An 11,238-nucleotide genomic window follows, 5' to 3' on the forward strand; every position below is an offset into this window, starting at 1 on the left:
ACACCACCTGGGATTCCATCAAGAAAATTTCCTAATCTCCCAGAAGGGTATCAAGTGGTACGCAGCAGTAACATAGATTTTCAGAATTAGTAAATTAGACACCTTTGATGTATGCGAGTTGTGCATACTAAAATGGCCATTTTAGTTTTGCGAATAAAGTGTATTGTTACGTTAATTAACTACTGAACATAAAGTGCAACTTTGAGATATTGGTGACAATTTTTTTTTATTTAAACAATATTTGAACAGGACATTTGCTCTAAGAGCAACTAAGTGTTCATCGAGAGAGCTTACGAGCTTACATGGTGACGATTTAATATATTGGTGAGAGAGTTTGAATCAATGTTGGTGATGAATGCCAGCGGTGAACATCACTTTTGAATTATGTTTACAAATTCATAGACTTACATAAAAACGAAGGTAAAGTGATATCTATCATGGCGGAAATGATAATGTTTGCTGAAATTTAAAAGTTTCTAGCTAACGTTAAAAAAATTGAGCAAAAATTTAACGATTTTATTCTCCCTCCCACCGTCAGATATGGCAGTACTTACATTCAAACATCAAGCAATTATATCATGTTGTTAGAGTGTCACTGCATGGTCATAGAAGGAATAGTTCTCTATATTTGAAAAACGCTGTCGTATAAATTAACCTGAACAGTAAAAAAATAACAGGTGTTCTTTTAATTTAATTAATTTTTTGCCAACGAAATTCCCTAAACAAAGTGTTTTATTTTTATCCTATAAGTGCCTTAACGTGCATCAAAATAAAATGAAATAATACGACGGAAAGCTATGGTGAACTTGTCTGAGTTAAAACGTTTCCCCTATATTTTGAATAAAGCAAAGTTATTTTCGTAGTAGTTAAAAAGTGCATTTCTTTGACAATACAATGAACGTTTTATACCCTCTAACGGAAATACAGTAAAAGAAAACGGCATGGCGTCGTACAAGTCAAAGTATTGCTTATAGATAAAATGGGGAAAGGCTTGAGAAAAGGATAATAAAATATCCTTCTGTACTTTGCACATCTTCTGCTAGTGTATGCACCTAATGTATGCGAAATGGTGTGATGGCCAATTTCTGCATTTAGATGAGGTCTTTATTCTGACCGCTGATGGGCACTTTGAATAATCCGTTTTATTATTTGGCGATTGGCAGATAAATAAATTGAGTGATTTTTTCCCATCACCCACGGCCTTCATATCATGCAATGTTACCAAATAAGGAGCGTTGGTTACAGATATTTCGCCGGGAGTAATCAATCTGTCTGCAAACTTGCTCAATCGATAGACAAAGTGATAGGGGAAAAAATTGAACGATATGGTTGACTCTGATACCCTAAAGATAATCCTTTCATGGATGACCATTCCATTTTTTGTCATTGGACTTATCGGAAATGTGTTGATTATCCGAATCGTGCACAAAACGCCAGATATGCACACGCCAACTGATTACCTGCTAGCAAGCATGGCTGTCAGGGATGCCATCGCCATTTTGTCGTGCTCAATATACTGGTTTGGAACCGGAAGATTTATTTGCAAGTTATCAGCTTTCATTGAAATCGTTATGACCGTGTCTTACCTTACTCTTATTGTGCTAGCAGTGGAAAGATATCACGCCTTACTGAAACCTTTAAGAACAGGATTGCGACTGCGAGAAGACAACATTAGGAAAGCCATCGCGATCGTTTGGAGCACAAGTGTTGTCGGATGTTGTCCACAGTTTTTTCTCAAAAAGTGGAGCGAGACTTATTCCACATGTATTGGTCCATGGACTTTGCACAAAACACCGAAAACCAAAGCTTATGTGATCGTAAACGCTAGCTTTGTTTTCATTGATCTGGCGATCTTGTGTTATTGCTATGGGTCTTTAATCAGGGGACTTTACTTTACCAACACAGTTTGCCCAGAAACAACTGAAGAAAGGAGTTCAGAGAAAAAGAAGCTTGTCATTACATTTCTCCTGGCAACTATCGGATTTTTTATTGGCTATGCACCGTTTGTAACTTTTTACACAGTTGTAGCATTAGGAGATGACAAGCCACTGGACTCCGAGTTGTACCATACACTTTCTTTAGTGGTCGAGCTTGTACCAGACAGTAGTTTATGTTTTAACCCGATTTTATACGCTTTTCGCAGTACAAACTTTCAAGAAGGCTTCAAACGTATGCTACGTGGTGAACCCGCACCAGCACCAAACAACATTCAGTTGACGTAAGTGTTCAGTTGTAGAATAAATTTTTAGATCGGGAGTATATTTCCTTATCCAATATATACAAGAAAACCCAGGAACCTTTTTCTTGCGGAATAAAGAATTCACAAAAGCCGAGCAAGTCTGGTTAACCACGCAATAATGGTTGCTAAAAAAAAAATTCGAACATGCAAGTCGCTGGATTATTAAATTGCACTGTCTAGCAGTTTCCTTAGCTTCGGACTTTCAATGAAATCGTCTGAAAAGTCCGTGTTTTTCGCTGAATTCCTTTATCGCAAAGTAAATTCATTTGAAAAGAAGTAATATAATACTCAAAAAGTTTTAGTTTTGAAGAATGACCAAAGTAAGTTTAAGGAACCCTGTTACATAAATAAATGGATAATAATAAACGAATAAAATGTGGTGTTATCCATGTTTACTTTCCAGATTCTTTCGTTAGTTAAGCCTGTTTAACCTGGTTGGGGTTGGGAAGTGCCTGCACTGCCTTTGAACATTACCTTACCTTTCCAAAATTTGTCCGATGGTAATTTCGAATGACAATGAGTTGTTCACGTGCCATGATGTTTCAACGAAAACAGGATTTTGATAACCATGTTTTTCCCGATTTGGATAGTTCTTTTACCTTTTTCGTAAAAAAAGGAATTGGATTTTCCACAGGAATTATTTACGGAACACCAGTGCATTTAAAACACCTTGTTCGCTATGTTACCTTATATGCAATACTGTTGCATAACATGTGAGCTATGCATGATTTTTCAACCTCGTGGGAGGGACGTAAGGTGTCATATTATGTGCTTGCATAAAGTTGGATCGAAGTACACAACTTTCACTTCTCACGTCTCTAAAGCTTTTCTGCGGTTTATTTCTGTCGTTTGCTTTTGGTAAGTTATGCATGGCAGATGTCTGAGGAATTTCACCACAAGTCAGCTACTGCGGAAGGAATGTTCACACGACAACCCCGCTCTACACGATTCCATATCCAGTTAAGTTTCCATTTCACAAGGAGTCGAAAGATTATCCTTAATTTTTTTTAGGTTTTCTTTTCGTAACTGCTTAAGTTGCGTATTAACTGCGAGGATCTTTCTTCTATCTAATCTTTCATCCGCGGTTCAATGTATGATGTTTCATACATTCATATTCGTTTATTCATCCTTCACGGGTATATTACGAACTCACAATATGACTAGCTCCCAGTTGGTTTGATCGCCTGGTAGAGCACTGCACCGGCATCGCAGAGGTCATGGGTTCGAATCCCGTTCAAGCCTGAATTTTTTCAGGCTTTCTTTTCGCAACTGCTTAAGTTGCGTACTCTTATCTTTCATCTGCAGTTAAATATATGATGTGTTTTATATTCATATTCATTTCTTTAGGGCATATCCCGAGAACCGTTTAGAGCAAAAAGAAAAAGAGCTTAAGGGCGAACAAAAAATCGATCTTCTCGCGGAATTGTTTAAGTCATTTTCTCTTGGTTTAAGTTTAATGGCAATCAGAAACAATTCGTAGTTATCGTTGAGCTTAACGAATTAGTCGATAAAATCACAGCAGCAAACGCCGCGAAGGACTACAAGGTAGTAGAATTAACAGAGCAGGCCAAGTCCATTTTGCACAAGAGACAAGCTGATCAAGCTCGCAGATTCAAGTGATGGACTGGCTGGGACGCGTTGTTCAGGAGTACTGGAATCTCAAGACTATTTCCACGGATGATGAAGACGACAAGAAAATTTGAAACGCTAGAGCTACGGCTAAGAGCAAAAGAAAGCAGAAAGAAAGGGAGTGTCAGCAGCAAAAGAATAAGAGGCGGTATGCAGCACCTCAAGCGGGCACAATTGATCATTAGTTTTTGCGTGGTATTTCTTATCCGTTAGATTTTTACTAAGTTGGGTTTTTCATATCTAAATTGTTATAGAGGTGCTTTGTTTGTTTTCGTACTGGCTCCACGCGAGTTACCAACCAATTTGGTCGTTATTGGAACTAATAATATTACTCCTATATGAGATTTAGAAAAACATCTTCATTTGGTCGAGCACAGTGAGTTCATATGAAATGTGAACGTATTTTCCTTAATGTCCCTTCTTTTTTTTTTTTTTTTTTTTTTTTCACCATATTAGCATTTTATTTATCGGAGTTGATTATTTCGGGGTCGATTTGAACCGGGTTTTCTGAGATTTTGGAGAAATAGTGAAATCAAAGATGGCGGCTGTGAAGACTCACAACGTAATTCGCCCATTATATGGCCTCATGGTCCCATTTTTGTATGGCAGAGGAGACAAGTGCGGACGTACCATTTACCCTCCACGTTTCGTTGCATTGTTGTACCTTTAACGTTCTCAGAGTTACGGGAGTTGAGTGGAGGAGGGAGGGGGGGGGGGGGGAAAGGAGGTCACTGCCCCCTCCCCAGGCTTGGGAACTCGAACGATTAGGCTGACCAGGGTTACAAGATGACGGAAGTGTCGGATAAAGGAACAAGAAATCACTACTCCTCTAACACCATCCTGGAAAAAAATATTTCCAAGGAAAGCAATCTTAACCGTTAAGGGGATCTTATTTTCAAGTTAGAGTGTGACATCATCACCAAAGAGATATAATTGGGTCCACTATTTTTCGGCAGAGGCTGAATCTCAATTTCAAAGCTTAGTGAAGAACCACACTGGCGGTTTTTCCGATTCTTTTTTGTTGTTGATTAGAAACGTCCACGATCTCCATGGTTAACTATCCAGGAATTGCCGAGAGTGACATCAGAACAAAACCACCACCGGCATCCAAGAAAGTACGAACAAAACAGGCCACACCCTTAGCTGAACATCTTTACCATCTTCCCTTGTGAAAAAAAAAAGTTTCTGATCTGCCTGGCTTTGCGGTGTGCATCCCGGCGCAGGATCATAACATGACTTCCATCTAATCCTTTCCCTCTTACTCCTTCTTCACTGTACTCGACCACTTTGCATCGCTAGCAGCACCTCTCTAGATTCATTCATCATAATATTTCTGGAGTACATTTCGTCCTTGTGACATTGTCGCTGAGTTTCTCCAAACCAGTGACCATACCTGCGGAAGTGTTTGGTTCTTATGTCCCGGCCTTCCCGGTTGCACTCTATTATAATTTTAACAAACGCGATCTATAATTCGTCAAATAAGGAAAGTTAATTGGAAATTTTATTCGACCCATGTTTAGCTAAAGCTCCTCTCTAGGATGCTTATAATAAAAGCTGTAGTACTATTTTCTCAAATATATCTTCCACTTCTGGTATCCCATTTGAAACAGCTCTTGCCGTGAGAGACCGGCGGATACTAAACACCTTACCTCCCCTTTGCTGGAACTCCTCTATCTAAGGGACCGATCGTTTATTACGTCCTAGGGGGGGGGGGGGGGGGGGGGGGCGGTGTTTTTTGAGGGGGGGTAATTTTTTTAAATGAGCTCTTTTTGGGGGGGTAATTTTTTACCTTGTACGAAAAGTGAGGGGGGTAAAATTTTAAGACATACAAAAGGTACCAACTAAATGTGTTTAGCAATCATTCTCATCAATCATAGAGTTGGTAAAATCGACTAGAAACTTCTCCATATCGCTACTATTCTTCAGAGCGACAAAGATCTTGCACGTAATAGGTTGAGTAATGACATGGACATGCAAACCGTGTATTTCATCAAGCAGTAAAAACAGAATACAAAGTAGAATGCATTTTCAACTGAAGATGTCAAACGGGCTTGTCTAAGCATATAATTAATCGTAGATCCTTTTCTTAGAACCAGAAGACATTGAATAAGCTCTAAAAGGGAAATATGGGGAACATAGGAACGACGCCTACGACTGCTTTCGTCTGCCAACCGCCATTTAATTTTTACCACGTGACGTGTTTCGTCCAATGGCAGCGCGCGGAAATTAAACGGTGGGATATAAATTTGCATATCATTGAGGTCTCTATTCATGAGCCGGTGGTTACCAATTAATGATCAGTTTAATTTGGTGAACATTGACAGACAACGAGGCTGAGAGACCTGCTGATTGCAGCTCATTTGCTTTCACATGATGCACTGTCGCCAAATAAGTTCAAACAGGTGCAGAGAATTTATTCTGGTCTTGGCGGTCTCTCTTTGGACTTCCGAACCTCAATCGACAGATGTTTTGGAAAGTATATTATACTCGACTTCCACAATCGATAGTTGTTTGGAAGATATATTATATTAGGTATTTAAGATACGAATTATGGTTGAGACAGGCGGTGTGAAAATCATCCTTTGCTGGACGACCATTCCGTTTTATATCATTGCCTTTATCGGGAATGTGTTGGTTATTCGAATCGTGCACAAGACACGAGACATGCACACGCCAACTAATTATCTGTTAGTGAGCATGGCTGTTAGCGATGTTACAACCGTTCTGTTGAGTCCAATATCCTACTTTGCATTTGAGAAGTTCGGTTGCAAGTTGAAGTATCTCATCAGCATTTCTTTAACGGTTTCTTCCATTACTCTTATGGTGCTAGCGGTGGAAAGATATCACGCGTTACTGAAACCTTTTCGAATAAGACTGCGGCTGAAAGACGACAACATCGCGAAGGCCATCGCTTTCATTTGGATCGCAAGTGTCACGATATGTTCCCCGGAATTGATCCTCAATGAATGGAGTGAACCATTTGCCACATGCGTTGGGCCATGGAATTTCCAAACGAATCATGCAACCAGAGTTTATGTGACCATAAACGCTATACTGAGTACTTATATTCCTCTGGTGGTCATGTTTTATTGTTATGGAGCCTTAATTAGGGGACTCTATTTTACCAACTCAGTCTGCTCAGAAACGGTTGGACAAAGAAGTGCAGAGAAAAAGAAGCTTGTTGTCACATTTATTCTAGCAACTATTGCTTTTATTGTTGGTTATGTGCCATTTGTACTTTTTCACACAGTTAAAGCATCAACTCGAGAGGACAACCAGATAGACTTCAAGTTGTACTCCGTTCTATCTTCAGTCTTTATTTTTGTGTTTGACTGCAGTTTATGTTTCAACCCGATTTTATACGCTTTTCGCAGTACAAACTTTCAAGAAGGTTTTAAACGCCTGTTATGTCGTGAAAGGGCAGCCTGAATGCAGTCCATGAATTTCTAATATTTCAGCGCTCTACAACATTCGGCATTCGAGGTCTTAAGCCTCACAAATGCCTCTACTACTTTTGTAGTGAGCACAATTCTCGAAAAAAAGCATTTTTTCATGATTTGTGGGACATTTGCCACAACAAAGATGAATGAGAGGATTTATAAACCTCGGGGAAACTCAGAAAAATTAAGACGTTGGGTGTCTTAAAATTAGTTTTTTATTTCAGGTTGAAACCAAAACACACTGCTCACCACCTGTTTGATGGCGAAGAGTCCGGCAGTGCGTGCAAAATTTTAGCAATGGATACACATTTTTCCTTAATTGTGTATTTGTAGTACTTATAGTTTTCAGGTTGAGCTTTAGGTTCGCTACCTTTTTAATAGGCTATCTACGAGTTCATTTTACTTGTTACTAAGCGAGATGGGTGAATAAATGAAATATGTTTTACTTTTTCACGTAAATCAAACTAATTTACATTTGAATGACTTCGCACCAGGATTAATTTTAAAACAGAGACAAAAAGCAATTTTGAATTGGCATATAAGCAGCCTAGTTTTCATTGAAATTGTAAAGAGCTTTCGATACCTTTTTGGATCCACTGAACTCAGTAGTATAGTCGTTTTCGTTGTAGTAGTCGTCGCAGTAGCAAGTAGTGGTAATGGTATAGTAGTAGCGAGAGGAGGAGGAGGAGCAGGTACTCCTTTCCTTCTTACTCTTGTCTCAGTATTTATTTGGTTAATTGATAAGTTTGTTTAGCTCACACAGAACAGTTTTAAATGAGGATTCCGTATGTAAGCTATATGTAGGATACTCTATTGCTTTCTTTATCATGGTAACGAGCTTAAGAACCAAGCGAAGTTGTATAAAATATCCCCAAAATTTACTGAAGGGTAAAAGTCCGTAATATTATAGCTGATCTCCGACGACGCATTATGTAATGAAAGTTACCGCGTTTGATCTTTCCCCTCCACGCTGTATATAATCTGCTAATAGGGGAAGTTGTAATAAAGGTTACAAGCACCATGGATCAGTTTTTACTATACACTGCCGGGTAGGGGTGGGGATGTCTGTCTACTCTAAATTTAAACATTTATCACTTTTTAAATATCCTAGCAAAGACCTCTCAGCATTGTCTCCACAGCCACCAGGTTTTTTAATAAGATTCTACTCAGATCCCAAATTTTTTATATACTTTATATATTTTATTTATATACTAGTAATCGGAAGGTCTTAGGTTCGACTCCTGATAGGAGCACTCGGATTTTTTTCCGAGCATGCCTGTGTCACTTACTGAATAATAAGTCATTCTCGTGTTCTTTTTAGTCATAATTTTCTTCTTATACTGAATGTACTATATGCATTTTCTTTTTTCTTAAAGTATTTCAAGTTATATTGTAGCTTTTATAACTATATATCAAGGGCACCCAACGGATCGTTTCTGTAAATTATCTGTTCGGAAGGTCCTTAATCCCCTACAATTTTCTGAGGGGAATTGTCACCTCGAACTTTCGTGATATGGAAAATTTAAGGCCTAATGTTTTCGGATTAGTAAAAATGTCGTTTCGGGTACCGAAGAAAGGTCAGCTAAAATTTTGGGTTGCAATGTGAATCAAGGCATTTAACGCCATTCTTTCCGGCACCTCGTTCTTGGTTGCTTCTGTTAGTCGTCAGTGGAGGAATATTTAAAATTTCTCCTATCCCTTCCACTTCCTTTCTGGCAAATTTGAGCTGCTTAAACTTGGGCTTACCCTGGTGATTCGTAACTTTCTCCAGACATGGATCTCCAGCAAGCAGTGCTCCTCATCTACTATGGTAGCCATTAAGGGAATCTGTAATAAGGTTTAAACTTATTAGCGAGGGAACTGTGCGAATTCTGATATATTCACTCAGGGTAGACAATAGAGCCAAGAACAGTGGACCATCCAGGAAAATGATCGATTATTCACCTTGACACAAGTCTGCAGTGGGGCCAATTACGTGGCGTAATAAAATGGCTTTAACAAGTCCATTCTACCGTGTAGTACTCTATTGCTTGTTCAAAGTTTTGGATGCTATCATATGAATTACCCAGATTGCCATAGGCATTTCCTTCTCCTAAGATGTCGTAACTTGTTTGGCGATGGCCAAATTTTTTTTATGGTACTCTGCGACTTGTTGGAAGTGTCCCAGGCTATGGTAATCGTTGCCAAGATTGCCATGAGAACGTCCTTCTGTAGCTTTATCGCCCATTTATATATTGATAGCTAGATGTAAGTTTCTTGTGGTACTCTTTAGCTTGTTGCCAATTTTCGAGGCACTGGTAAGTGTTGCTGAGATTGCCACAGGCCGTTCCTTTTGCTTCCCTGTCGCCAATTTCTTTGGTTATAGTCAAATGTTTGTTGTGGTACTCTATGACCTTTATGGCTTGTTGGAGACCTTGGAGGTTTCCAAGTCTTTCATGTACATTGCAGACATTGCAGCACCCAGCTCCTTCTTCTGCAATATCACCTTCTTCTTTGGAAATGGCCAAATCTTTCTTGAGGTACTCTATGGCTTGTTGAAAGTTCTCTAGGCTTTTGTAAACGTTTCACGCCCCTCTACCTGCTGCCCTGTCACCAACATCTTTAGAAATGCTAAGACAAATGTTGTGGTACTCTGTTAGAGTTTTCCAAGGCACTGCGATAAGCAATGCCAAGATTGCTATAGGCACGACCTTCTGTTGTCCTATCGCCAGTTTCATTCGTAATTGCCAAATCTTTTTGACGGCACTCTGAACCTTGTTTAAAGCCTCCGAGGCTTTGATATGCTTTTCCGAGATTGCAATAGGGAACGTCCTCTTCTGATATGTTCCCCTTTTATTTGGCAATGGTTAAGTATTTGTTGAAGTACTCTATAAGTTCTGATTCCTTTCCACCATTTCGTTATTACGTTAAGCAAAGTGGATGGCGTATGTATGAAAATTAATTCACACGCAAGGGACATGAATTTTCTATAACCAACTGGAAAAATTGTACGTAAGGTTTCTTGATTCTGTTTTGGCAGTGATTTGAAAGCAATTTTTTGAGAGCAATAACAAAAACGACACTAGAACAAAATGTTTGTGATTTAACTTTTATTAGCGGATCCCAACTACAACATCAACGAAGTGCTTAAAAAATTGAAAAGCGAAATTATTTTCATTATATAACTTGTAACGGTCAGATCTAAAGATTTTATGCTAACAGAACTACAGGGAGTTTTATTGTTCATTATTTCATTCAAGTTATGTGACACCAAAGGAAAGGTAATAAAATTCGACCATTTGATACCAGCCATGTCCGCAATACATATACCAGAATAGCTCTCGCAGCCTCAGAAACTGCCCTGGTGCTGGAAATTTTCATTTATTACACAGGTGATAAAGTTTAAGTTCTATGATTCTGACACAAACGTCAAACAAAAACTGAAAGTAGAAAAGTGGAAGTGTTTTATTTTAAGCCATTTTAACCGAAGGTCTGAATCGTCTCTATTTCACAAACTTGAAAAACGAATCTTTACTTCCTGAATGCTCTCTTCGTACTCTCTACACAAAGCACGGATGGTGAAAAATAACTGGGAAATGGCGTATCTGCTGACCAGATGAAGTCACATAACGTGACATCCCTTGCTTTGGAAGAGGTGTGAAGAGGAGCATATTTGTGTATCTCTAGTCGAGGGCATTTTGTAAGATTTATATCAATCGTTCAACTGGGTCTTAGGATCGTTGGGTGACCAATGATTAGATTGTCTCAACTTCTTGCAGGTTCACATCCCAATACATACATTCATACATACATTTTCACAGACTTTACTTTAGTTCAAATTCAAATACTGAATAGCACACTAGACGCTATTTTCTCCAAGCAGACAAAGAAAAGGACAGCATGTTAAACAGCACAGCCTCTAATACTACGTTTAAAAGCAGGCAGTGATTT

At 38.9% G+C, this 11,238-nt stretch overlaps 2 protein-coding genes across 2 annotated transcripts; both read left to right on the forward strand.

Annotated features, from left to right (window-relative positions):
* The first annotated feature begins 1,325 nt into the window (after positions 1–1,325).
* Positions 1,326–2,222, forward strand: LOC146459924 (QRFP-like peptide receptor). Its single transcript, XM_085088773.1, has one exon. The coding sequence runs from the start codon at positions 1,326–1,328 to the stop codon at positions 2,220–2,222; it is 897 nt and encodes a 298-aa protein (XP_084944899.1).
* Positions 2,223–6,418: 4,196 nt separating this feature from the next.
* Positions 6,419–7,297, forward strand: LOC146459925 (somatostatin receptor type 5-like). The gene has a single exon (XM_085088774.1). The coding sequence runs from the start codon at positions 6,419–6,421 to the stop codon at positions 7,295–7,297; it is 879 nt and encodes a 292-aa protein (XP_084944900.1).
* Positions 7,298–11,238: the final 3,941 nt, after the last annotated feature.

This window comes from Pavona decussata, unplaced genomic scaffold, assembly GCF_977016875.1.
Source record: "Pavona decussata unplaced genomic scaffold, jaPavDecu1.1 SCAFFOLD_215, whole genome shotgun sequence".
Classification (NCBI taxonomy): Eukaryota; Metazoa; Cnidaria; class Anthozoa; order Scleractinia; family Agariciidae; genus Pavona; species Pavona decussata.